Source organism: Erythrolamprus reginae, chromosome 2, assembly GCF_031021105.1.
Source record: "Erythrolamprus reginae isolate rEryReg1 chromosome 2, rEryReg1.hap1, whole genome shotgun sequence".
NCBI classification, from domain to species: domain Eukaryota; kingdom Metazoa; phylum Chordata; class Lepidosauria; order Squamata; family Dipsadidae; genus Erythrolamprus; species Erythrolamprus reginae.
In genome coordinates, this window is record NC_091951.1 from 70,923,177 (window position 1) to 70,950,246 (window position 27,070).

Consider the following 27,070-nt stretch of genomic DNA (forward strand, 5'->3'; position numbering starts at 1 on the left):
AACTTATAACAGTTCACTTAGTGGCAGTTCAAAGTTACAATGGCACTGATAAGTGATTTATGAGCATTCTTCGCAATTAAGACCGTTGCAGGATCCCCATGGTCACATGATCAAAATTCAGATGTTTGGCAACTGACTCATATTGAAGACAGTTGCAGTATCCTGAGGTTACGTGATCAGCGTCTGCAGCATACTGACAAACAAAGTCAATGGGGAAACCAAATTCACTTAACAGTGGTGTTACCAGCGGTGCATTGCTCCCAGTTCAGCCCAATTCTGTGAACCAGTAGTGCCAATAGTGAGAGGCTCCGCCCATCCACCCAGGATGCTTTTGTGCATGCACAGAAGTGTCACGCATGCGTGAACTGTTAGCAAAGGTTTTTAGAACCCACTACCGTATGTTACTAACTTGACAAATACAATATAGTGATTTACAACTGTGGCAAGAAAGGTCATAAAGTGAGACAAAATTCACTAAACAAATGATTCGCTTAGCAACAGAAATTTTGGGTTCAGTTGTGGTTGTACTTTTGTTTGTTTGTTTGTTTGTTTGTTTGTTTGTTTGTTTGTTTGTTTGTTTGTTTGTTTGATTGATTGATTGATTGATTGTTTGATTGATTGATTTCTTTGAAGAACATATCAGCACCCATTAGGAAGAAAATGAACTTAGCACATAGAGAGAAAAGGTTGAGGAAGAAATTTAAGGTTCTTTTACTAGATACAAACATGGACACCCAAAATTAATAACCCAAATCTGGAGGTAATATTATTGAAGTGTAATGAGGTGCACCACTAATCAAAGTGCCAAACCTTTCCCAAAAATAAGTTATTTTCTATTAATTTCCTGATTGCTTATTTGTACCCTATGACAATCATTAAGTATTGTACCTCATGAGTCTTGAAAAATGTATCTTTTCTTTTATGTATACTGAGAGCATCTGCACCAAAGACAAATTCCTTGTGTGTCCAATCACGCTTGACCAATAAAGAATTCTATTCTATTCTATTCTATTCTATTCTAATACTCTATAGAGCAGGCCTCGGTATTTTATGGCTCATGGGCCACATCCAGCCTTTCAGCTGTCCCTGTCCAGCTTGCAACATCAGCAGAGGGGTAGAGGGTCCTGGGGGGGAGGGGGATGGCAATCCTCCACAGCAGTTTCACATATGGTCCTTTGGGAAAATTAATTGCCCACCCATGTAGATAAAAAGGCTACTTTAGTAAAATGCAATATTTTTTAAAACCTAGAGTTACAATGTAATAATCTTCTTATCTATTTAACTAGGATAAATTACTGAATTCTTTCTCATTCTGTGCATACCAAATTGACCCATCCACTGGATAGGCAGCTGGCTCAACAACAGGTAGCTATCCAAGATACCATAAGATAATTTACTGTCCTGCTTAATAGATTCTAAAGGAATCTCACATGTTCCTCTCCCTCTCTGGGTAGGCACAATGTAAACGTCAGCCTTAAACCAATAGATCTATGTGTAAAGTAGAATTCATCCTCATCATTTTAGCTGTTGTCTATCCCCTGCAGGATGAAGAGTTCTTCTGTATGTTTTCAACCAATACAGTTGGAATGATTTTAGATAAGTAAAATATTAAAATATAGATAATTTAAACATGAAAAAGAAAGAAAATTATTTTGTTTAAACACCCAAATTTTATATGGTGCTTCAGTGTTATCTTAAAAGTTGTTGAGGTTGAGAAACACCTCAGCAACTTTAAAATAATGCTGGCTTAAAGTGGCTTTGATGTTTGTGGTTCAGTGTATTATGAGAATCTGGTCCTGGATTCAGAAAGGAGCTACGAAATCCACTCATTCTACAGGTAGTCCTCCAGTTAGGACCATAATTGAGCCCCCAACATTTATATTGCCAAGTGAGACATTTGTTAAGTGAGTTTGCCCCATTTTACGACTTTTCTTGCCACCTTTATTAAGGGAATCATTGCATTTGTCAAGTTAGTAACATGGTTGTTAAATTCCCTGTTGATTTTGCTGGTCAGAAGGTTGCAAAAGCTGATCGCATGACTCCCGGTGCACTGTAGCTGTCATAAATAGAAACCAGTTGTGCCAAGTATCTGAATTTTGAACATGCGATTATAAGGATGCTATAGCATTTGTAAGCGTAAACAATGGTCATAAGTCACTTTTTTCAGACCCACTGTACCTTTGAATGTTTACTAAGTGAACCATTGTAAATCGAGGACTACCTGCATTTTCCGCCACCTATCCTCATCCCAATACTTTCAACCCAGTAACTCTAAGCCTGAACCCATGTTATCTAACCATGCTTCCATTTGGGATGCACCCATATTACTCCATCTTTCTGCAAACTGATTGGCTACCAGTAGGTCTATGGATTATTATTATTATTATTATTATTATTATTATTATTATTATTATTATTATTATTATTTATTGGATTTGTATGCCGCCCCTCTCCGGAGACTCGGGGCGGCTAACAACAATAATAAAACAGTATACAAAATAATCCAATACTAAAAACGATTAAAAACCCATTAATATAAAAAACCAAACACACATACAGACATACCATGCATAGAATTGTAAAGGCCTAGGGGAAAGAATATCTCAGTTCCCGCATGCCTGATGGCAGAGGTGGGTTTTAAGTAGCTTACGAAAGGCAAGGAGGGTGGGGGCAATTCTAATCTCTGGGGGGAGTTGGTTCCAGAGGGTCGGGGCCGCCACAGAGAAGGCTCTTCCCCTGGGTCCCGCCAAACGGCATTGTTTAGTTGACGGGACCTAGAGAAGACCCACTCTGTGGGACTTAACTGGTCGCTGGGATTCGTGCAGCGGATGCAATTCAAGGTGTTGGTTATTACTTTTAAAGCCCTACGTGGCTTAGGACCAGACTATTTGCAGGACTGCCTTCTACCTCATACCTCCCTGCCACCAATAAAGGCCCACAGAGTTGGTCTTCTCCGGGTTCCGTCCACTAAAGTGTCAGTTGGCAGGGCTGCGGGGAAGGGGCCTTCTATGTGGCGGCTCCAATGCTCTGGAACCAACTGCTGCCGGAGATCCGCACTATCCCTGCCCTTAATGTCTCCATTAAGACCTGGCTTTTCAGGTAAGCCTGGGACCATTAAGTTGTTACCTTGGTTCAGCCATGAATGACTGAGAGTGTGTATGGTTTTTTTTTACGGGGTATTAAATGTACTTTTATACTGCTTTTTACTCTTGTTATGATTGTATTTTTTATTTTTATACTGTTTTATTATTGTTGTCAGCCCAGAGTCCATTGGGAATTGGGCAGCTTATAAATATTAGTAGTAAGTAAGTAAGTAAGTAAGTAAGTAAGTAAGTAAGTAAGTAAGTAAGTAAGTAAGTAAGGTAAGTAAGTAAGTAAGTAAGTAAGTAAGGTAAGTAAGTAAGTACGGTAAGTAAGTAAGTAAGTAAGTAAGTAAGTAAGTAAGTAAGTAAGAACAGTAAGTAAGTAAGTAAGTAAGTAAGTAAGTAAGTAAGTAAGTAAGTAAGTAAGTAAGTAAGTAATTTAAGAAAATATTCTAATTTTCTTGTAAAACTGCCATTAGGTTTCCTTGCTTAAGGGGCCAGCGCTCTAATAAAAATACCATGGCTGCTGAGGCAGCTGCCACCTAAGGAAAGAGCCCAATCCTCCTTTAGGTCCGCAGCAAAGGAACCAAGCCCAGCTGCAAAAGCCAGCATACCCCGCCCTTCGGAAATCTTCGCGCTGGGATGCTATGGCAACACGGGGCGGCGGAGTTATGGAGTCCAACCATCAAGTAGAACCGCCCGCTAAGCGGCGCTCTCTCTCTCTTCCAGTCAAAGTCCGCTCATCTCGTGAACTCTTTCGTCCGGAAGCCTCCGCTCACCGCTCCTGACCTTTTTTCCGGAAGAGTGTTTGCGGATTCCTCGTGCCCTATGCGCGAGGGGAGAAGGAGCGTTGTTGAAAGTTTATTAAGGAAGAGCACCGCGCAGGACTCGGTTTCACCCGCGATTCATTCTTCCCGCTCGGTCGCGGCTGCTCGCGTTATACAGGGGAACGAGGGCAGCGGGCAGACTGGGTGAGGAGGGAGAGGGTTTTTTTCCTTTCGCGAAGCAACCCACGTGTAGTGTTGATATCTTTGTGTGCGGTCTTTAAATTTGGCTGAAGAACCCATAAGCAGCCCGGTCAGTATACCGAGGTACATGCCGATCACGGAATTGCCCACTGGGAGTAAAAACTTGATTCAAAGTTCAAAATAGGGTTAAGAAATGGCGAATCAAAGATATGGTTAAGGAAATGAATATTATAGATCAACATCTTCCATCCTTGTAATTTCCCTGCCCTTGCAAACTGATGAAAAAAGGCTATGATCGAAACATTTAAATACTGTATGTTAAAGGGTTAAATAAGGTTCAGGAGAGGTGTTTTTAATAGGAAAGTGAACACAAGAACAAAGGGGCACACTCTGAGGTTAGTGGGGGGAAAGATTAGAAGTAATGTGAGAAAATATTTTACTGAAAGAGTAGTAGATGCTTGGAACAAACTTCTAGCAGACGTGGTTGGTAAATCCATAGTAACTGAATTTAAACATGCCTGGGATAAACATATATCCATCCTAAGATAAAATACAAGAAATAGTATAAGGGCAGACCAGATGGACCCTGAGGTCTTTTTCTGCCGTCAATCTTCTATGTTTCTATGAAGAGAGAATAGAATAAAATATACTAGAGAATAGAGTATAATGTATAATATAATATTATAAAATGTAGAATATAGAGTAGAATAGATAATATATATATTATATATAATTATAGAATAGATAGCAAAGCTTGTGATCATCTAGTCCAACCCAGTTCAGGTAGGAGACCCTTAACCATTTCTGACAAATGGCTGTCCAGTGTCTTTTTGAAAGCCATTGGTTGATTGTTCTCACTGTCAGAAAATTTATCCTTATTTCTATGATGAATCTCCCCTTGATAAGTTTCCATCCATTATTCCTTGTCTGGCCTTCAGGTGCTTTGGAAAATAGTTTGACCCCCTTTTCTCTGTGGCAGCCCCTCAAATATTGGAACATTGCTATCATGTCACCCCTGATCCTTTTCTTCATTAGATTAGCCATACCCAGTTCCCGCAATCGTTCATCATGTTTTAGCCTCCAGTTCCCTAATCATCTGTTTCACTTCATTTGTACCCATCCTTTTTTTAAAAAAATTTGCCTGTTTTGCAGTTGGGTGTCTGAAGATTCTCAATCATCGAGGACATGGTTATCCCAAAGTTGCTTTTTCAGAAGACAACTGGACTTTCTGGTTTTTCTTTGAAGACACTTTGCTCTCAGAGCTGAAGAAGCTTCTTGGATGGAAAGTGAAATATGTCTTCAAAGAAAAACCAGAAACTCCAGTTGCCTCTTGAAAAAACTTTGTTGGGATTTGCAGTTGGATCTTCATTGGGGGGGGGGGTTGACTTGTTGTGTAGTCACATGCTTTTATACTTAGTCCATATTATACTCCAGTCCTAATCCTAATTTATTTGAGAACATAACTGATCCATTCCCACAGCATCCAGATTTTATCTTTCTTCTGAGATACCAGATTCTCATTTTAAAAAATAACAATGTGAGCAAAGGCACACTTCTGTATGTAGGTATTTTTGTATCTTCCAATAAGAATTTATTCCTTACAAACAGACCACGTGATACCTAATACCGTGTTTTTCAATACATTAATTTTCAGGTCCATGGTCCTCATTGTATTGTACAATTTAACATTTACTGGAAATCAGTTCATTTCTGCAACAGCCATAATTTTGGACATGGGTCACGTCCATTTTTTTCAGCAGCTTCCTAATTTTGGAAGTCACTAAATGAATGGTCATGTTGAGAACACCCTAGACTTAATAGCATCAGCTCCATAAAATCAGTCCATCTTCATTTAGGTTTGTTAGCACCTCCTTTTTCACAGACATATATCTGTTTTTCATTTAATTGGTTAATTTACGTTCTTCATCATTTATTCTTATATTCCGTGTTTCAGTTTTTCATCTGCCAGGTCAAGATATTTTATTTTATTTTATTTATTAATTTTTTAAACCGATATCCAAAGCACTATGGACAAAATACAATCTGAATAAAGATATATACATACAATCAAGAAATAGAAATAGTTCTCATTTAACAACCACAATTGGAACTGACAACTCTGACATCAAGTGACATGATCATTAAATGAGATTAAGCAATTCACCATGCTTATTAAACAAGGTATCATATAACTACAACTTGCCAACTTCTGCATTGATTCTGCTTGTTGGAAGCCGGCTATGAAGCCTGCAAATGATGTTTGTGTGACTGCGAGACACTGCAACAATAGTAAATATGGTTTGTTTGCAAAGTTTCTAAATCTTGTTCACATGACTGCAGACACTGTGTCTGACTTAAGTGGAAAGACTGGTTGTAAAAAAAAAATTTCAGCACTATTATAACTTGGAATGGTTATTAAACAGGGGAGTCATTAAGTGAGGACTACCTGTACATAGTAAAAGCATCGTGTAAACTAGGTAAAAAACAAAGTGGTCTTTCAAAAATTAAAACTATGGATTAAGATATGCAATGAAAAGCCTGACCCCAACATGATACTAATGTGGGCAGTACTCTGGGAAAGGAATTCCATAAATGGAGTGCCACCACAGACATTTATCACACCACCTAGATATGCTATGAGTTAATAAGATCATTTACATGGGTAGAAATATAAGTATTTCCATTGCTTTGTATTTTACTCCTGTTTTTAAAGACTATCCATTATTTTAATTGTTATTTTAATGTTTCTTTATTTGTATTTTCTTTCTGGAAGGTTTTAAAAACTACTAGATTGCCGGCATGTCTGAAGTTGCAAATGCTGCCGAAGTTGCAAATGCTGCCGATGTGTTATCTGAAGTGGACCTCAGTGATGCAAGTACACCATTAGATGAGAATAAAGAAGAGCCAAAGAATCCTAAAGACATTGTGATTACTATTGGAGCTACTGTACCAACTGGATTTGAGCTGACTGCAGCCGGTGAAGTACAAGAAAAATTAGGATCAATATCTAGGATTAGCAATGGCCGTGGGAAGATCTACTTTGAAATTCCAGTTATAAGTCTTCCAAAGGTTTGAAAATTTTATTCTGCAATTTGCTATTTGAATATTGCTCTGAGGCTGCAGTATTCCTTGAGGTTACCCACATGTATATGTTGCTGATGGCTATAAATTTCAGATTTATAGCTTAACATTCACTCCAACTTCTGGCAACATATTCTATAATATTTAATATTTTATTTATTATATTGGATGCTCTTGAATCCACATGCTGGGACTTGATTCATACACTTTACTAAACCATATGTTTTATCATAATTTGTTGTAAAAGCTAGAGCTGGATAGCTGGTGGATCAGACTACTATAATACAGTACATTTGATGGAATTAGATTTGTCAGGATACAAAGATGTCGACTGCCTTTGAAGTGTTTATTGCTTCTATACAGTTTTCCAAGGAGCCAAAGGTAGAAGAAAGAAATAATATGGAATATCCCCCCACTTATCCCCCCACTTATCCCCCCCTCTACCAGCTTTAATTAGCATCCTGTTGTTGCAACCTAGATGAAATCATCTACCAGCCAGAGGGAAGTACCTTACCTCATCTTGGCTATGTGAAGTGAGTGATGTCATGTAGGCATGAGGGTAGGGTGATGTCATGTAGGCAGGATTCTGGCACACACTCTCCAGAGGGTCTCATTCCTACACACATTGTACCAAATTTTATAAGGTTGAAATTCATCTATTCCAGCTAGTATTTTTCAATATATACTGCTCAAAAAAAATAAAGGGAACACTCAAATAACACATCCTAGATCCGAATGAATGAAATATTCTCAGTGAATACTTTGTACTGTACAAAGTTGAATATCATAACAGCATGTGAAATTGATTGTCCATCGGTGTTGCTTCCTAAGTGGACAGTTTGATTTCACAGATGTTTGATTTACTTGGAGTTATATTGTGTTGTAAGTTTTCCCTTTATTTTTTTGAGCAATGTATTTGGTAGATTTATGTTCTACGTTTTAGATAGAACTTTTCACTTTTTTAAAAAGTACTATGGAATGGAGCAGTTTTAGTTTATATAATTCTGAAATTGTAAAAACTAAAATTGTACAGTGTACTATACATATGTCACGTAAAATAAAAATATGTAATTTCATCCAGGTTCACCAGTTAAGATCAGTTGATAATTTATTTGTCGTCGTTCAAGAATTCCAAGATTATCAATTCAAAGAAACTAAGGTAAGTTATTATTTTTATTCCATAATTGTAAGCAAATTCAAATTTTATATTAAAAAAATGATTCAATAATAATTGGGGTTTGAGAATATTTATTTGCGGAGGGAATATTGATACTCTACCATTCTTCAAAGCTTCTGGAATTTACCAAATCTCATTTCTATTTCCCAGCTTTCATTTTAATAAACTCTATGCAAGTTGAGAGGGAAGGGAAAAATAAATAACCTAGACATTTGTTTTTTCAAAACTGTTGATTTTATAAAAATGGAAACTTAAAGGGCATGCATCTGAACTACAGAACAGAGCCTCTTCTTTGAAATATAGCTCATCTTCTAAAGTCTGAAAACCTGAAAATTCAATGATACTTAGTGCACACTAGCAAAACAATATATAAACAAAAAGCATAAAAATGGGAAGAATAACCATCCACAATGCAATTTTACTCATATTTTAAGAATCATTTTAAACTACTTAAACATATGGTCTTCCTTGGAAGCAGTCTGTATTCTTTGCATCCAATTAAAAAGATTCTGCCCTAATACAGGTAGTTCTGGAGGTTTGAATCCAATGGAGCCTGCCCATTAGGTTCATAAGTAAAAAAAATTCATCAAATGAATTAGACTCAATTTTATTTATTTTAAAAATCAAATTCATTAACTGAATCAAATGGCTCATTAAATGAAGGAAGATCTGACTTACTTCCCCACCCAGCCGTCAATCAGTTGTTTCAGTACAGCCAAATAAGGAATTATATTGCCTCCAAGCAGCTCCATTTGCAGTTTTTAAAAAACCCATTTGCTGCTGATCAGCTCAAGCATTTTCAGACAGCTGTCCAGAGGAGAGATGAGGTAGTAATTTACCGACCACCTGCCACTAATTACCAGTAGCTTAAGAGTTTCCAGCCAATCACCAAGAGGGATTTACAGATCTCTAGACTTGCAATAGGAACAGAGATGGAATGGACCTTGAGGTCATTTAGTCTACTCAGTGTTTCCCAACCTTGGGAACTTGAAGATATCTGGACTTCAACTCCCAGAATTCCCAGCATTCGCTGGCTGGGGAATTCTGGGAGTTGAAGTCCAAATATCTTCAAGTTCCCAAGGCTGGGAAACACTGGTCTAACTCACTGCTCTCACAAGAGTTAGCAGTGAAGAGACTCTTCTTTAAAGCCTCCATTGATGGGGCACTCACAACTTTTGGAGGCAATTTAGATTTAAAACCTCTTTTAAAAAAAATACTGCCCTGATCAGTATAAGCCTCTCCAGGCAAAATCCAAAACCTCAAATAGATAGCCTGCAAATTTGAAAACCAGCAGTCTCTAGTGAAGAGATACAGCACATTATAGCAGTGTTTTTCAACCAGTGTGGCGCGAGACATGGTCAGGTGTGCCGCGAAGCTCACAGAGAGAGCAAGAAAGCAAGAGAGAGAGAGAGAGCAAGAAAGCAAGAGAGAGAGGGGGGGGAAGGAAGGAGAGAGAGAAAAAGACAGGGAGGTAGGGAGGGAGAGAGAAAGAGCAAAAAAGAGGAAGGAAGGAAGAGAAAGAAAGAGGGATGGAGAGAGAAAGAAAGAGAAAGGAAGAGAGAGAAAGAGGGAAGGAGAGAGAAATAGAGCGAAAGGGAGGACGGGAGAGAGAGAATTTTTTTGTCCAAACTTGTTTAGGGCTCCCCCCCCCTCCACTCAATGTGCCCCAGGGTTTCATAAAAGTAAAAAATGTGCCGCGGCTCAAAAAAGGTTGAAAATCGCTGCATTATAGAATGCTTTGTGTAGATGCTGGCTAGCATTTCTATAAACAGTTTCAAAACAAATACAAAAAACTTTATCTTTGCAAAGAATTGTACTTACAAATACAATACTGTAATTTGCAAAGTATAGTACAGTACTTCAAAAAAAGCACAGCAGTTCCCAAAGTGTTTACAAACAGTACAGTACTATAGAGTAACAAAAAAAGAATATTTTAAAATACTTACCAAATCAGTTCCGGCACCCCAGTTCTGAAGTCCAGGCAATACAGGTGGATCCTACACGCAGCACTAAAAAAACCAAAAATGCCATGCCAGGCTGGCTGTAAAAATCACCAGATCTTATTTGGCCATGTGACCAAGAACACACACACACACCCTTCCCGCTGGGTTCAGGAAATTGCATTGTGATCCCGAACAGCCCAGCAAGGTTAAAAATGGCGGAGACTGCAGCAGTAATTCAATCTAAGTCATAGGGCTACAGAGGCGTGTTTCTGATTGCAGTTTTGAATTTCTAATGTAAGTACCCTTTCTGAATGAATTAGTTCTGGTGAAAATTCGCTAGAGCAGGGGTCAGGAACCTTTTTGGCTAAGAGAGCCGTAAACGCCACATATTTTGAAATATAATTCCGCGAGAGCCGTACGTATCTTCCTTTCTCTCTTTCTTTCTCTCTTTCTCTCCCCCTCTCTTTGTCTCTTTCTATCTCTTTCTCTCCCTCCCTCTATCTTTCTCTTTTTATCTCTCTCTTTCTCTTTCTCTCTCTCTCTTTCTCCCCCTTCTCTCTGAAGTGGGGAGGGCCGGGTTGGCACCAAGGGAGCTCGAGACGGGGTGCAAAAGCAAACTACTCTGCTGGCCCAGGCCCACATCGGAAGGAAGGAAGGAAGGAATGGTAAAAGGGGCGATCAAGAGAGGAATGGGTGAATGAATGGACGGAGGGTGGGAAGGAAGGAAGGAAAGAGGGAAGGGACAGGAACAGAGGAAGGGTGCAAAGAAAGCAAGGAAAGGTGTGAAAGGGGAGAGTAAGAGAAGAAGGAGTGAAAGAAGGGAATGAGGGAGGAAACAAGGGAGGAAGGAGAAGGAAAGCAAGAAATGGAGGGAGGGAAGGAAGGAAGGAAAGAAAGAAAGAAAGAAAGAAAGAAAGGGGGAAGGGACAGGAACAGAGGAAGGAAGCAAGGAAACTTATGAAAGGGGAGAGTAAGAGAGGAAGGACTGAAGGAAGGGAGGGAGGGAAGAAGGTAGGAAGGAGAAAGAAAAGAAGAAATAGAGGAAGGGAAGGTAAAAGAGAGAAAGAAAAAGAGCAAGAAAGAAAGCAAGAAAGAGAGAAAGAAAGAATGAAAGAGAAATAAAAATAGAGAGGGGGAATGAAAGAAATGGAAGGAGGGAAGGAAGGAGAGAAAGAAAGAGAAAGAAAGAAAGCAAGAGAAAGAAAAAAGAATGAAAGAGCAAGAGAGCAAGAGAGAAAGAGAAAGAGAGAAAGAAAGAAAGAAAGGCAACTTCAAAGAAAGGCTCACTGAGCATCTCTCACTCTCTCTCTCTTTCTATCCCTCTTTCTTTCTCTCTCTTCCTTTCTATCTCTCCTCTTCCTTTCTCTCTCCTCTCTCTCTCCCTCTCTTTCTACCCTCCTTTCTCTTCCTTCCTTCTCTCCCTCCCTCCCCTCCCTCCCTCCTTCCTTCCTCTCCATTTCTCTTTCCCTCCCTCTCTTTCCCTTTTCTTTCTTTTGGTCCACTTCTCTCTCTCTCCGCTTCTCCACTTGCCTCCCCCTCGCGCCTCGCCCTTCCCACCCGGCCACCCGCGCGCGCTTACCAGCAGCAGGAATTCAAGTAAGCCCAAAAGAAGCCATTGGCTCCGGGCGGCGTTCATGGCCCCCCCGAACCCCCAGCCCAGCTGGAGCTCCCTCTCGCCGCCGCCATCTCCCTGCGACTGCCTGCGGCCGCTGCAGCCCCCCCCCCCTCCCATCGGGCCACAAAGGACATTTGCCGCCGACGCCAGTGAAGCTTCAGCTGGGCGGGGCGCTGCCGGTACTTCCCTCCTGGGGCTCCCGCTCGCAGCTGTCCCCCGGCTTCTGCTTGATGCCGCGGTTTTCGGCGATGTCCTGCTGTGCCCCAAAGACGGAAGGCGGGAAAAAGGCGAGAAGAATGGAGCTCTCCTTCTTCCTGCCTTCCGTCTTTGGGGCCCAGCAGGACAGCGCCGAAAACCGTGGCATCGAGCAGGAGCCAGGGGACAGCTGCGAGCGGGAGCTCAGTGCTAGGAGCCCTGTCTGCGAGCCAGATACGGCCATCAAAAGAGCCATATCTGGCTCGCGAGCCATAGGTTCCCGACCCCTGCGCTAGAGGAACCCATGGATCCGAGGAATTACCTGTAGATAACACTAAAGTGTTTTAAACTGTTTTAAAATTGTTTTTAATATTGGATTTGTATACTATGTATTGTTTGTTGTGAGCCGCTCCGAATCCTCGGAGAGGGGTAGCATACAAATATAATAATAATAATAATAATAATTATTATTATTATTATTATTATTATTATTATTATTATTATTTTAAAAAACATTATTTGGAGAACAGCAGACCATCCACTGCTTTCCAAAAATGAGTTCATTTTCTCAAATGGAAAATATGCAAGTGTATACTATGAATTTGTATCAAAACCTTTATTAATTGTTACAGGAAGAAACTTTAAAGGGTTTAGAAGGTTTGGTTAAGGATCTCCCCTGGACCAACTCTTTGGAAGTATGGAAGTTAAATACAAGTCTTAAAAAAAGAAAAACTAGAAGAAATAAGGGCAGTCATGCAAAGAAGGAGAAGCTAGATAAGAATAAAAATCAAGAAGACAATGAAGAATTGCAAAAAACAGCAGAAAATGATTCCAAATCTGCTGAAGTCCCAGATGCAGAAACTGCTGATGACGAGCATTCTGAACCCAGGGAAGAGATAACATCTAATGGTGACAACAAAGAGGAATCAGGTGATGGTAAGAAACAAGAAATGGAAGCTGAACTGTTGAAGTTCCGGGTAACTTGTAATAGAGCTGGTGATATCCACAACTTTAAATCAGATGAAGCAGCAAGAGATTTTGGAGGAGCCGTACAAGACTTCTTTCAATGGAAAGCAGATATGACCAATTTCGATGTAGAGGTAACATTTCATTCTTTGAAAGTCTCCCCTTATATGTTCAGTGGGAAGAATGTTTAAAACACCAATACATATAGTCTTCACCTTATGATCAGTCGCTTAGTGACAGTCCAAAGTTACAATGGGCTTCCCCAGAGCTACAACCCAGATTTGAGGTTCTGACTGCCAGTCCGCTCCTCATCACATAATTGCATTTTGGTTGCCCAGCAACCGGCCCACATATACAGCCATTTGTGGCATCCTTCAGTCACATGACCATGATTTACACTGTTTTTTCATGGAAACTGGCATTTACTTTTACCCTGTAAAACCCTTTATAGAGTCACTTAACCATGATGTTCACTTAACAATCTCTACAAAAAAGGTCATGCAATTGGGCACAGTCATGTGACATACTTAATTACTGGCATGAATTACAACTGTAATCCCAGGTTTAATTACGGTCCTTAATATTATTATTAATAACTGCAAAAATTAAAACCAGAAGCACACACAGATGACTGATTCAGCTGGATTAATAAACTTCTTTATAAACATAGTAACAGACGAATTTGCAATATCATAAGCAGAGTTCTTCAAGCAGTTACAGACAGAAGAGAACAGTTAGTTTCATTTCAGCAGAGTTCAGAGTGAGAGAGTACAGAGAGGAGAGTGCAGAGTGGACTGGAGCCACATCCAGCCTTAAGCTTGTTTGAATTTCAATTCTCTGCACAAACTCAGAAGTGTTCAAGCTCCGATTGGCTGACTTAGTTGCTATGCCCATTCATTGGCTAACCTTGTTACCACTGGCTCTCCCAGTTCATGAATATCTTAACAATAATTACCAAATATTAATCTACTTTATTCAAGGTTCTTCTCAATATCCACAATAATGAAGTGATAATAGGGATTGCATTAACAGAGCAGAGTCTTCATAGAAGAAATATTACACATTTTGGGCCCACAACTCTTCGTTCCACTCTTGCATATGGAATGCTGAGGTATGTGTGAAAATGTATTTCAAATTTTGACCAAAATCAAATAGTCAATTAAAAATCATATGTATAATTACGCTATACATTCTAACCTAGTATGTATATGTTTTACTATTCTATTATCATGATCATTAATGGATTTCACTTACCTTTGCTACCAGTTCGGAGATGTGCTTCTGCACATGTGCAGATAGTCTGTGATGACATCCAGGCAGGTGGGCGGAGCCTCCCGCCACTACCGGTTCAACCAAACAAGTAGCAAACCACCACTAACCATGATATTTTAAACTTCAACCAGATGTTTACTGTAGTTCTCTTTTGTCATTGTTTATGTTTTGTTTTGCTCCCTTTAAAAGATAAGCTCCATACAAAAAGGCTTATTGCCTTTTTGTATGAAGAATTACAGCCCATCACTACTATAACATAAAAACTACTTTTGATAGATTGAGTCTACATATTTTTCTGCTGATAGGACTATTCTACTTAGGGAATTGCTCTTACTGATGGGACAAAATAAAGATGGGTGATCTTTATGTATTCTCTTCCTCTGGAGCAGGGGTAGGCAAAGTTGGCTCTTCTTTGACTTGTGGACTTCAACTTCCAGAATTCCGGAGCCTATCATGCTAGCTCAGGAATTCTGGGAGTTGAAGTCTACATGTCATAGAAGAGCCAACTTTGCCTACCCCTGCTGTGGAGCAATTCTGGGGAATTCTCTTTAGAGTACACCATTATAGAGGGAAGACCTACATATGTAAAGAGTGTAGTAGCAATATTGCTTTTCACTTGTTCTCTAGCAGAAATGCTTTCCTAAATTAAAATTTCCATAGGTGAAAGGAACCTTCCATTTTATGTTATCTTGGCATGCAGGAAGCTGTTTTTCTACCAGTGGAAATATGTTTGAAATTGATTAAAATATAAGAATAGTCTTGCCAGATCAGGGCAAACTCTACCTTAGTCCAGCTTTTTGTTACAGACCAACCAGGGTTCTGTACCAGGGTTCTCAAAAGCAGGAGATGAACACATACCCTTCCACCACTATTCTCCTGCAACTGGTATCTCTGGCTATGTCTAGTGATAATATTTGGCTTTCAAGATTAATAGACCCTGATGGATGTGTTCTCCATAATATTCAGTTAAAGCCATTCAAATTAAATTCCACAGTTTAATCACGGTGTATTGTCTTTTCTAAATTTATTTCCAATCAGATTCATTAAATGATTAGCACTCATAGTACAGTGTTCCCTTGATTTTCGCGGGTTCAAACTTCGCGAAAAGTCTATACCACGTTTTTTCAAAAATATTAATTAAAAAATACTTTGCGTTTTTCCACCCTATATCACAGTTTTTCCTGCCCGATGACATCATATGTCATCACCAAACTTTCATCCACTTTTAATAAATATTTTTTTAATAAACTTTAATAAAGAAACATGGTGAGTAATAATCTAAATGGTTGCTAAGGGAATGGTAAATTGCATTTAGGGGTTTAAAATGTGAAGGGAAGGCTTGTGATACTGTTCATAGCCAAAAATAGTGTATTTACTTCTGCATCTCTACTTCACGGAAATTCAACTTTCGCGGGCGGTCTCGGAACGCATCCCCCGCGAAAATCGAGGGAACACTGTATTTTGAAAGCAGGAGAACTCCTTGTCCACTTTCTCCATGCCATGCATTTTATGTATGGAACAGTAGCAATAGCTCTTAGACTATTGATGAGGGGGAGGAGGGGAATGAAAAAAGCTAATAATATTACATTTGTGTGTATCTTAGCTTTTGGCTTTGTTTTGTTTGCTGTTTGCTTGTTGTTTTATTATTTTGCTCTTCACGCTCCCTCCATGATGTGGTAAGTTAGTTTCCTTTGTGTCTTAATATTATACTCTGCTTTATTTTTATGCTGGTTTTGTTTAGATTGTCTGAGCCTCAGCCAGCCGATGTAATAATTGATCCCATGTGTGGGACAGGTGCTATACCAATAGAGGTAGGTTCTCATAGCAGTAACTGTTCTGAAATATGGCTTATTATAAAATGGGGAAGAGTATATATAGTCATTTTAATCTTACTGACAGGGGTAACCTGCACATCTTAGATTTTTGTCTGAGCTTTGGATATATAACTTAAATCACTACTATACTATGTGTACAGGAAACAGTACATGTTCCTTTAATGTCTTATTAGAATCCTTACAGAATAGTTACAGAGATGTTGAGCCTACAGCTTGCCTAAACTCTTCATGAGCCGGGGTGGCACAGTGGTTAGAGCGCAGCACTGTAGGCTACTTAAGCTAACTGCTAGCTGTAGTTCAGCAGTTTAGATCTCACCACCGGCTCAAGGTTGACTCAGCCTTCCATCCTTCCGAGGTGGGTCAAATGAGGACCCAGATTGTTAGGGGTTATATGCTGATTCTGTAAACTGCTTAGAGAGGGCTGTAAAAGCACTATGAAGCGGTATATAAGTCTTAAGTGCTATTGCTATTCAAGAAACTGCAGTACTTCCCAGCACCTTGCAGTTGAATTTGGAAAGGCCTTTGAGCTGCCTGGCTGAAGGGGATAGCAAATAGATAATAAGAAACCAATGGAGCAGGTTGTTTTCTACCCTGAGTTCCAATTGGATTACATTACATTACAGATAGTCATTAGAAATTGTGCTAACCAGGTTACCCTGGTCTCTGAAATTACAGCTGTTGCAATTACTCCCACAATCGTGTACAGTGATCCCTCGATTTTCGCGGGTTCAAACTTCGCGAAACAGCTATACCACGGTTTTTCAAAAAATATTAATTAAAAAATACTCCGCGGGTTTTTTTCTATACCACGGTTTTTCCCACCCGATGACGTCATATGTCATCATCAAGAGTCACTTCTCTCTCTCTTTCTCTTTCTTTCCTGTCATTCTCTGCTTCAATCATTTTCTCATTTCTCTTTTTTCTCCCTTTTTCTATAATTTTTCTCTCTCTCTCCCTTCCACTCTCCCCCCTTTTGCTCTCTCTCTCTTTCTCCCTCTCTCCCTCTCTGTGAGAACGCCTGCCCCCACCTCTCCTGCAGCCCCCTCGCTGATAGCTGGGACGAAAGCGCTCTCAGCTAAGGGACTGTGAGAGGGGCGGGGTGGGCATTCTCAAAGCGCTCAGAGCGGCTACCGGCCGAATGAGGAGGATGAGAAGCCGTAGCTGCCAGCGCTGCTGCAGGAGGACCCGTGTCCCACGAAAGCCGGTGAGAGGGGTGGATCGGGCGTGCGGGCGGTAGCGGCGAGGGGGCCGGAGGTGCTGGGGGGCCGGGGGCAGCCGACATTCAAAGCAATCTTTGCCGGCCTCCGCACTTTCGTCGCTACCTGCCCTAATTTCAAGCCCGACTCCTTGCGCTGCCTTGAAAAAGGGTGCGTGGGGGTAGTTTTTGGCTGTCCATAGCCAAAAATGGTGTTTTTACTTCCGCACCGCTACTTCACGGAAAATCGACTTTCGCGGGAGGTCTTGGAACGTAACCCCCGCGAAAATCGAGGGAACACTGTAATCAAAAATCCAGTTACTTGGCAGACAGCCCATCCTTACAGCCACCTTAGTACTTCCAAGTCCCCTCACCTGTCTGCCTCCCCTCCCCCATCTCTACCCTTTTGGCCCCACTGCATTCTGCTGGCTCAGCCAACCTGCTGCCCCTGCAAGGCTTTCTAGGGTTCTAAAACCTTGCAAGAAGGCTGCATGCAATTTGGACAAGGGTTGAGTGCAGTCTCGGGTAGGCCTGTTGCAGCCAGCAGCTGCCTCACAAAAGGCCAAGCCGGGCACAGCAAGCACAGAAAGAAGATGGCAAAGGTTCAGCTGGAGATGGCAGGGATGGCAGAGCTAGCAAGTACAAGACAGCAGAAACCGCCAGAAAGCGGCAGCATACATGGCATGGGACCAGTTTACCTATGGGACCATCTTCCAGCTTACATATCCCAGCGGCCTGTTAGGTCCCACAGGGTTGGCCTTCTCCAGATCCCATCAGCCAGGCAATACTGTCTGACGGGGCCTAGGGGAAGAGCCTTCTCTGTGGCGGCCCCGGCCCTCTGGAATCAACTCCCCACAGAGAATCTTACCGCCCTCACCCTCCCAGTCTTCCGCAAGGCCTTGAAAATGCATTTCTGCTGATAGGCCTGGGGCCAGAGAAATTTTAATATCTACCCCGGCCTACAAGTGAAGAATGATAGGATGAATGTGAATGATTGCTTTTTTAAAATATATAAGGGCTGTAGAGTATAATTTATGTTAGATATTTATGCGTTTTAGTACTGAGACGTTTAGAATATTTTAATGTTAGATTTCTTCATGTTTTGTAATTGTTTACTGTGAGCCGCCTTCAGTCCCAGGAGAAGGGTGGCAAGAAATTAGGTAGGTAGGTAGGTAGGTAGGTAGGTAGATAGATAGATAGATAGATAGATAGATAGATAGATAGATAGATAGATAGATAGATATAATAGATAGATATAATAGATAGATATAATAGATAGATACAATAGATAGATACAGTAGGTAGGTAAGTAGGTAGATAGATAGATATAATAGATAGATACAATAGATAGATACAATAGATAGATACAGTAGGTAGGTAGGTAGGTAGATAGATAGATAGATAGATAGATAGATAGATAGATAGATAGATAGATAGATAGAAAGATAGATAGATATAATAGATAGATACAGTGGATAGATACAGTAGGTAGGTAGGTAGATAGATAGATAGATAGATAGATAGATAGATAGATAGATAGATAGATATAATAGATAGATACAATAGATAGATACAATAGATAGATACAGTAGATAGATACAGTAGGTAGGTAGGTAGATATAATAGATAGATACAATAGATAGATACAGTAGGTAGGTAGGTAGATAGATAGATATAATAGATAGATACAATAGATAGATACAGTAGGTAGGTAGATAGATAGATAGAAAGATAGATAGATAGATAGATAGATAGATATAATAGATAGATATAATAGATAGATACAATAGATAGATTAGGTAGGTAGGTAGGTAGATAGATATAATAGATAGATACAATAGATAGATACAATAGATAGATACAGTAGGTAGGTAGGTAGATAGATAGATAGATATAATAGATAGATACAATAGATAGATTCAGTAGGTAGGTAGGTAGGTAGATAGATAGATAGATAGATAGATATAATAGATAGATACAATAGATAGATACAATAGATAGATACAGTAGGTAGGTAGGTAGGTAGATATAATAGATAGATACAATAGATAGATACAGTAGGTAGGTAGGTAGATAGATAGATATAATAGATAGATACAATAGATAGATACAGTAGGTAGGTAGGTAGGTAGATAGATAGATAGATAGATAGATAGATAGATAGATAGATAGATAGATAGATAGATAGATAGATATAATAGATAGATACAATAGATAGATACAATAGATAGATACAATAGATAGATACAGTAGGTAGGTAGGTAGATAGATAGATAAGACAGACAGACGGAGATGATAGATAGATAGATAGATAGATAGATAGATAGATAGATAGATAGATAGATAGATAGATAGATAAGACAGACAGATTGATAGAGATGGATGGATTGGTGGGTGGGTGGATGTCAATAGGTAAGAGAAAAGGCCAGTGTGGCAAATTGAGAAGACAGTCTGTTATCTTACCAAGACTCAGGGATAGGAGAGACTAAGCCCAGAGTGGTTTGGAGTAGAGTGGGTCCATGATTAACACCTGTGGTATTCAATTACCAATTGCAACTAGGATTTCCAGGATTGCCATTGCTGAGCAATGCAATCACATGACATCACACTTTACAAGTGCATCGTTTTAGCAATACAAATTCCAGCCCAAATTGCCCTCCTTACTTCAGGATGATACTATATAGCCCAAAGGTCAGAAACATACAAAGAAAACCTTTTGATCTTGATCTCAAAAATTCAACAAAACTAACCAGTTACGTTTCTGTTAAATAGATATTACATAGTTTTTGGGCAAATTCTAATGTATACAGGAAAGAAATGCTTCTGGTAGTTTAGAATAGGCAGCTAAGCAGTCTGCTCAACGATTGGCTGTTTTTAGAACCCTGCCTCCAAACGCTACAAATAGATTGTTGCAAGCAAATCTCTTCCTTTCCAGGTCATCTCTATAGTGTGTCACTGTATTTCTCATTCACAGGGGGTTACTGTCTGGCAAAATTGTTATCATATTGCTGGGGATAACCATTCACAGGCTGTGTTGAAAACAGCAAATAATATCTCCTCTTTACTGAAGCAAACTAAAAGTAAAAAAAGGTAAGAATTAAAAAGTAGCATAATCGCATATTTCTTTTTTTTAAACATCCAAATAATAGAAAGTATTTATGAGTTCATAATTGTGAATATGTGGGTCTAAGCAATTCTTTCTCCTTGAAATAATTTACAGCTGATGGGAATTTTTAATTTATAACAGCAGTTCTACAGGAATACCCATAGATAGCATCCAGTGGGATAGCTGCAATCTCCCTCTGAGGACCAGCTCTGTGGATGTCATTGTAACAGATCTGCCATTTGGAAAAAGGTAAAAGATCCATATATTGGGATGATTCTATTCCTTCTTCAGGGATGGGGAGATTACTGATCAGTGAATTACTATCCAAATATATTTTAACTTTCTTTAGTTTCTTCCTCTGCCCTATTGCACTTCTTAAGCAACCCGAGGTGGGTAGGCCCATTGCCCAAACACATTACATTTAGTAACTACCTAGTTGGTAAGATGCAGGAAATTTATTTATTTTAACAATTTGTGTGGCTGCCTATATCACAAAAGTGACTGAGCAACGAGAAGGATTAAAAAATATAATTTAACAACAATCATCATATCCAAAGTCTATGCAGAAAACTTCTATGCAGAAAAATTCTAATGTGAAAAATAGGTAATTTATTATACACAATCTGAAACTCAGATTTTTTACTTTCAAAACATCAAGGTAGTTTTTGATTTTCGACCCTAGTTTAGCCTGGAATTAGCTGCCCAGAATCAATTTGACAGTGATGTAGATCAGTGTTTTTCAACCAGTGTGCCACGGCACACTAGTGTGCCGTGAGACATGGTCAGGTGTGCCGCGAAGCTCAGAGAGAGAAAGAAAACAAGAGAGAGAGAAAGAGAGAGAGAGAGAGAGAGAGAAAGAGCAAGAGGGAGAGAAAGCAAGCAAGCAAGAGAGAGAGAAAGCAAGAGAGAGAAAAAGAAAGAGAACGAGAGAGAGAGAAAGAGAGAGAAAGAGAACAAGAGAGAAAAAGCAAGAGAGAGAAAGAAAGGAAAGAGAGAGAGAAAGAGAGGGAGGGAAGGTGGGAGAAAGAAAGACATAGAGGGAGGTAGGGAGGGAGAAAGAGCAAAAAAGAGGAAAGAAGGAAGAGAGAAAGAAAGAGGGATGGAGAGATAGAGAAAAAAGAGGAAGGGAGGGAGAGAGAAATAGAGTGAAAGGGAGGAAGAGAGAGAGGAATTTTTTGTCCAAACTTTTTTTAGCCGCGCCCCTCCCCCCTCAATGTGCCCCATGGTTTTGTAAATGTAAAAAATGTGCCGCGGCTCAAAAAAGGTTGAAAATCACTGATGTAGATGAATCCCAGCAACCGGTCAGGTCCCACAGTCAGCCTTCTCCAGGTCCCGTCAACTAGGGCCAGGCAATGTCGTTTGGCAGGACTTAGGGGGAGAACCTTCTCTGTGGGAGCCCCGGTCCTTTGGAATCAGCTCCCCCCGGAGATTCATACTGCCCCTACCCTTCTCGCCTTCCGTAAAATTGTGAAGACTCATTTATGCCACCAGGCCTGGGGCCATTAGATCCTTGCCCTCTGGCCATTGAATGTGTTGAGAGACTGTTGAGTGAATGGAATGATTGTTTTTTTTTAATACTTTTTGGGTTTTAGATTTTAATTATTTAATTGGATTTAAGGTAATTGAACACTGTTTATTATATGTTGTGAGCCGCCCTGAGTCCTCGGAGAAATCAATCAATCAATCAATCAATCAAATAAATAAATAAATGTATTTATTGAATTATATAATTTATAATATTCCTTTTATAAATTAATAATATAATAGTCATAGGTTTGTAGTTGTGAATCAAGAGATCACATTACCAGACTCAATTTTTTTGCTGCGGTCATTAATTGAACACCATAGTCATTAAACAAATTTTAACCGGTATATGTTTTTTGCTGAAAACAAAAAGCAAACATCGGAAACGAGCAAAAAACATTGAAAATTTCAGTCACTTGCCTGTGAGATGCTACTTGTGAGCCAGTTGCCATGCTCCCCACAATCAAGTGATCACTTGATTGTGGGGAGAGGGTTGTTTCTTCAAAATCCGGTCCTTTTGAGAGAGTCTATTGGAACTTTAATCATTACATAAGCAGCCATAAGTCAAGGATTACTTGTATTCATTCTTTAAAATACTAATTAAAAATAGTTTAAAGTTTATTTAGGTTTTTTTTATGCTTTTCCTTCTTGAAACTGGTTGTACATGATTAAAAATCATTGGAAGTTTAGCTCATTACTGTACAAAGATGCAATAGCATGAAAGTGGCTATTTATATCATAATTAGCTTAAGTGAACAAAAACTGGAAAAATAGTACAGCTTTATGGCTTCTTACAGTTTCTCGTTCTAATTTAAATTATTACAATATTCATGATTTACTTATTGCTAGACAGCTATTAACAGAGAGTCAAAATTATTTATTTATTTATTTATTTATTGGATTTGTATGCCGCCCTTCTCCGGAGACTCGGGGCAGCTAACAGCGACAATAAAACAGTGTACAATAGTAATTTGGTATTAGAAATGATTAAAAATCCATTAATATAAAAACCAAACATACATACATACATACCATGCATAGAATTGTAAAGGTCTAGGGGGAAAGAGGATCTCAATTCCCCCATGCCTGGCGGCAGAGGTGGGTTTTAAGTTGTTTACGAAAGGCAAGGAGGGTGGGGGCAGTTCCTATAATCTTGGGGGAGTTGGTTCCAGAGGGCCGGGGCCGCCACAGAGAAGGCTCTTCCCCTGGGTCCCGCCAGGCGACATTGCTTAGTTGACGGATTAAGAATTGATCAAATTAAGAACTTCTAAAGTTACTCACTTTCTACTAATAATCAATTTCACTGTAGGATGGGGTCCAAGAAGAAAAATTGGAATCTCTACCCCTCTAGCCTTATGGAGATGGCCCGAATTTGTAGACCACAGACTGGGAGAGCTGTGCTGTTGACTGAAGATAGAAAATGCTTTACCAAGGTAATTATATGATTTTTAGCGTACTGTATGGCAGTAATATGTTATCTTCAAAGCAATCCTTATGTCCCTAGGACATAGTAGAGCATACAAAGGGCATAGGTTAGTGCTGGATGCACAATGGTTAAGTGCAGTATTGCAGGCAAACTCTCCCACAGTCTGGAGTTAAATCCTGATGGGATTTAGGGTTGACTCAAGCCTTCCACCCTTCCAAGATTAATAAAGACCCAAATTGTTGGGGACAATATGCAAATAATGTTTACATTGTAAACTGCCCAATAAATGCTGTAAAGTACTATGGGGAAGTATATAAATTTAAATGCTATTGCAGTATTACAGTATTTTTTGATTTCTGCTTATCCCACATTCACATCCCACATTAGTAAAGGTAAGTAAGAGGTCACATTTATCTTGCCCAGGATAAATTGCAGCTTGTATGTGAGGAACTGTAAGCTGGATAATTTTTTCAAGGGGAACTTAAAAGACACTTTCAATTATATTTACTTGATGATAATTCTTCAGTATGCATTATCCAAGTTAAGATATAAGTTTATAACTGTAAATCTTGTATTACTAACTTTGTTAACAAATAGAACTAGTGGACTGTAAAAAGCATAATATAATTTTATGCAGACTACCCACTAATGAATATCTTTGTTTATATACTAAAAGGCACCTTCAAAGAATGCTTATTCCATTCTTTCTCCATTCTCCCCTCCCTTTTTCCTTAGAAAATTGTAATTGTACAATTAATTGCAGGCTTTTTAACCTTTTAATTTGCTTTCCTGTTATATATCTATTTGGTGATTAAAAATAATGTAAATTTCCGCTCAGGGCTGCAATAAGTCTTTGCCTTTAGGTATTTACCAAATAAAGTTGATTTGCTAATCTTTATTTTTTTTTAAAAAACAGCATTTGAATTGTTTTCTATTTCAGGCATTGTCAAAAATGGGGCACCTGTGGAAAAAGTCTCAAACAATCTGGGTGAATGTTGGAGGCCTCTGTGCTGCTGTTTATCTCCTAAAACGCACCTCAGAAATAATTGAGCAGAGAAAATCTGCTGGTATTGATAACATTTTAGACAAGCCTAACAGTCCTCCGTAATCCAATAGCTTTACTTGAGATTCCAAATTGGCAGTGTTTCAAAATTAAGTGGGTTCAGGAAAATGAACCATTGGGGTAAACATACTGTGCCAAATCCAACTTGAAGCTCTTGAAGGCACTTGAATAGGAAAATGTAGTAAGTTGATAAAGCTTGCAGTTTTACTATCAGCCTACTGTGCAAAAATGCAAATGCTTTCATATTCATAAAGCAAGCTACCCGATTTTGTGAAAAGGTTAATAGCAGTTTCAGAAGAGATATTTCAAAATATAGTATTAGAGGATTGTTTTCTTTAATATTGTTCAGTTTAGAGTTTCTTTAGGTAAGAGTATATAATATTTTGCCACTGGAGAATTGCCTCCGTTTTATTTTGTTTGGCATCCAAAATAAGGCAACAAAGTTAGTACCGTTTTACAAACTTTATTGCCCAAAATAGGCACAATAATGTTAGTATGGTTTTACTAACTTTTATAAGCTTTGAATTACATTCTGTGATCTCACTAATGTTGTTCCTTATCTGCTGTCCAAATGTAAGAGTTAAATCTTTTGTATATTGTCATATGCTTGTTATAGCTCTTAACTGAAAAGGTGTTGTGTAAGTCTTTATACTTTTCCTTTGTCATCCTTTTAATCCAGATTTCAGGTTAAAATGCAGTAATAAACTCTGTATGCATTGTAGATTGCAGGACACATGAGAATATAATGTTAATTTTAATCTGAAAATAAGAGCTAAAGAATGTGCTTAGTAACTGAATGACAGTAACTTGTACTGATTCTCAAACAAGTTCCAAATTAACAAGATCTATACAATAAACATACATCTCACTATCAGCTTGGTATTCCATACTCTTACAAAACTTTATTTGGTTCTCATATTAATTGTTAATATTCACTGACATATTTTTTCCTGTATATAATAAAGTTTTTACCAGGATTATCCTTCGTTTTTCTGGTGTTTATTTTCACACATATCAAACGACCCAAGCAGTTACTTGTAAGGCAGGTTATTTAGGTATACAGTAATACCTCATCTTACGAACTTAATCGGGCGTTCATGCATGTCATCCTGGGTGAAGCGCTGGGGGGAGGGAGTCAGAAAGGTCCTCCTTCTTCACCCCCAGCTGAAAACACAACAGAGGTCGGCGGCTGCCAGCGGCTTCAGCCTCCCATTGCTCCACGCCGCTTCGCCCTGCCTGTCATCCTGGCTCAAGTGGCAGCGGCAGACCGCCTTTGTGTTTTTGGCTGGGGGGGAGCAGGAGAACCTTCCTAACTCCCTACCCCCCCAGCCAAAAACACAAAGGCGGTCTGCCGCTGCCCGCTTGAGCCAGGATGACATGCAGGGCGAAGCGGCGTGGAGCAAAGGGAGGCTGAAACCGCCAGCGGCTTCAGCTTCCCATTGCTCCACGCCGTTTCGCCCTGCCTGTCATCCTGGCTCAAGGGGCGGTGGCAGACCGCCTTTGTGTTTTTGGCTGGGGGGGGAGCAGGAGGACCTTCCTAACTCCCCCCCCAGCCGAAAACACAAATGCAGTCTGCCGCCGCCCACTTGAGCCAGGAGGACAGGCAGGGCGAAGCGGCGTGGAGCAATGGGAAGCTGAAGCCGCCGCCGGTTTCAGCCTCCCTTTGCTCCACGCTGCTTCGCCCTGCCTGTTGTCCTGGCCGAAGCGTTGGGGGGAGGGAGTTAGGAAGGTCCTCCCCCCCAGCCGAAAACAAAGGCGGTCTGCCGCCTCCAGCTTGAGCCAGGATGACAGGCAGGGCGAAGTGGTGTGGAGGAATGGGAGATTGAAGCTGGTGGCGGCAGCGGTGGCGATCCACCTTTGTGTTTTCGGCTGGGGGGGCAGGAGGGCCAGCCTGACACCCCGCCCCCCAGCGCTTTGCCTTCCACCGGCCAGAAGGAGGAGGAAGGGGGGCAACCTGGCCAGCCGCTTGAAAGCCAGGGGAAAATCCCAGGCGCTTCAGCTGGCAGTCGGGAGGCGGAGAATCTCGGCGGGTGCGGGAAACCAATGGGAAATCCCATCGGGTGTAGTCACAAAGCAGGGGAATCCCTGCATCAGTAAGTGAGCGCACACACAGTAAGAGAGCCCAGGGACCTGGGCTCGTGTTCGTAAGGGTTTTTAAGACGAGGCAAAGAAATCTTAACTCCTGGGTTCGTATCTCGAAAAGTTCGTATGACGAGGGGTTTGTATCATGAGGTACTACTTGTTCATACCAGTAATTTAACAACATAATTCAGAGAAAATCATAAACTGTTATTCATATTTACAATTATATTTGTTCCTTTTAATTTATAACTAAGAACTTAAAGCTGGTATATTCAGTCTCTTAAGTATTAAATAAATCCTTGAATAATAAATATGATATTCTAATGAAGCATTTTTGAGAAAAGCAGATGCTCTGCCCTGTTATAATTCAACCTTTTATAAATGAAGAACTTATCTAATTAAACATCTGTTTTTTAAGTGAAGAATTTTGTGATTGGGCACTTTTTAATTAGTGATATTTCAATTGCTTGATGTGTAGAACTTTAATCCTTTGACCTGATTAATTAAGTGATATTCTTCATTCTCTATATGATAAAGAC

At 39.8% G+C, this 27,070-nt stretch overlaps 1 protein-coding gene across 3 annotated transcripts; it reads left to right on the forward strand.

Moving 5' to 3' along the window:
* Positions 1–3,866: 3,866 nt before the first annotated feature.
* Positions 3,867–25,429, forward strand: THUMPD3 (THUMP domain containing 3). 3 transcript variants are annotated; one of them, XM_070738290.1, is made up of 10 exons: positions 3,867–4,054; positions 6,825–7,120; positions 8,214–8,291; positions 12,695–13,162; positions 14,009–14,139; positions 16,042–16,111; positions 20,305–20,420; positions 20,578–20,685; positions 23,270–23,393; positions 24,327–25,429. In XM_070738290.1, exons 2-10 carry the CDS (start codon positions 6,851–6,853, stop codon positions 24,492–24,494), a joined length of 1,533 nt encoding a protein of 510 aa, XP_070594391.1. In that variant the 5' UTR covers positions 3,867–4,054; positions 6,825–6,850; the 3' UTR covers positions 24,495–25,429. The 3 variants fall into 3 exon arrangements, with proteins under 3 accessions (XP_070594391.1, XP_070594392.1, XP_070594393.1); XM_070738291.1 differs by having other exon boundaries at positions 4,044–4,160; XM_070738292.1 differs by lacking the exon at positions 3,867–4,054 and adding an exon at positions 4,070–4,174.
* The last annotated feature ends 1,641 nt before the right edge of the window (positions 25,430–27,070 follow it).

Excerpts from the sequence above, each read along its gene's own strand:
- THUMPD3 (XM_070738290.1), top strand. The coding sequence starts at position 6,851 with ATGTCTGAAGTTGCAAATGCTGCCGAAGTTGCAAATGCTGCCGATGTG. Across the intron at positions 7,121-8,213 it reads CAGTTATAAGTCTTCCAAAG|GTTCACCAGTTAAGATCAGT; the intron begins GTTTGAAAATTT and ends AATTTCATCCAG. Across the intron at positions 20,686-23,269 it reads GATCTGCCATTTGGAAAAAG|GATGGGGTCCAAGAAGAAAA; the intron begins GTAAAAGATCCA and ends ATTTCACTGTAG.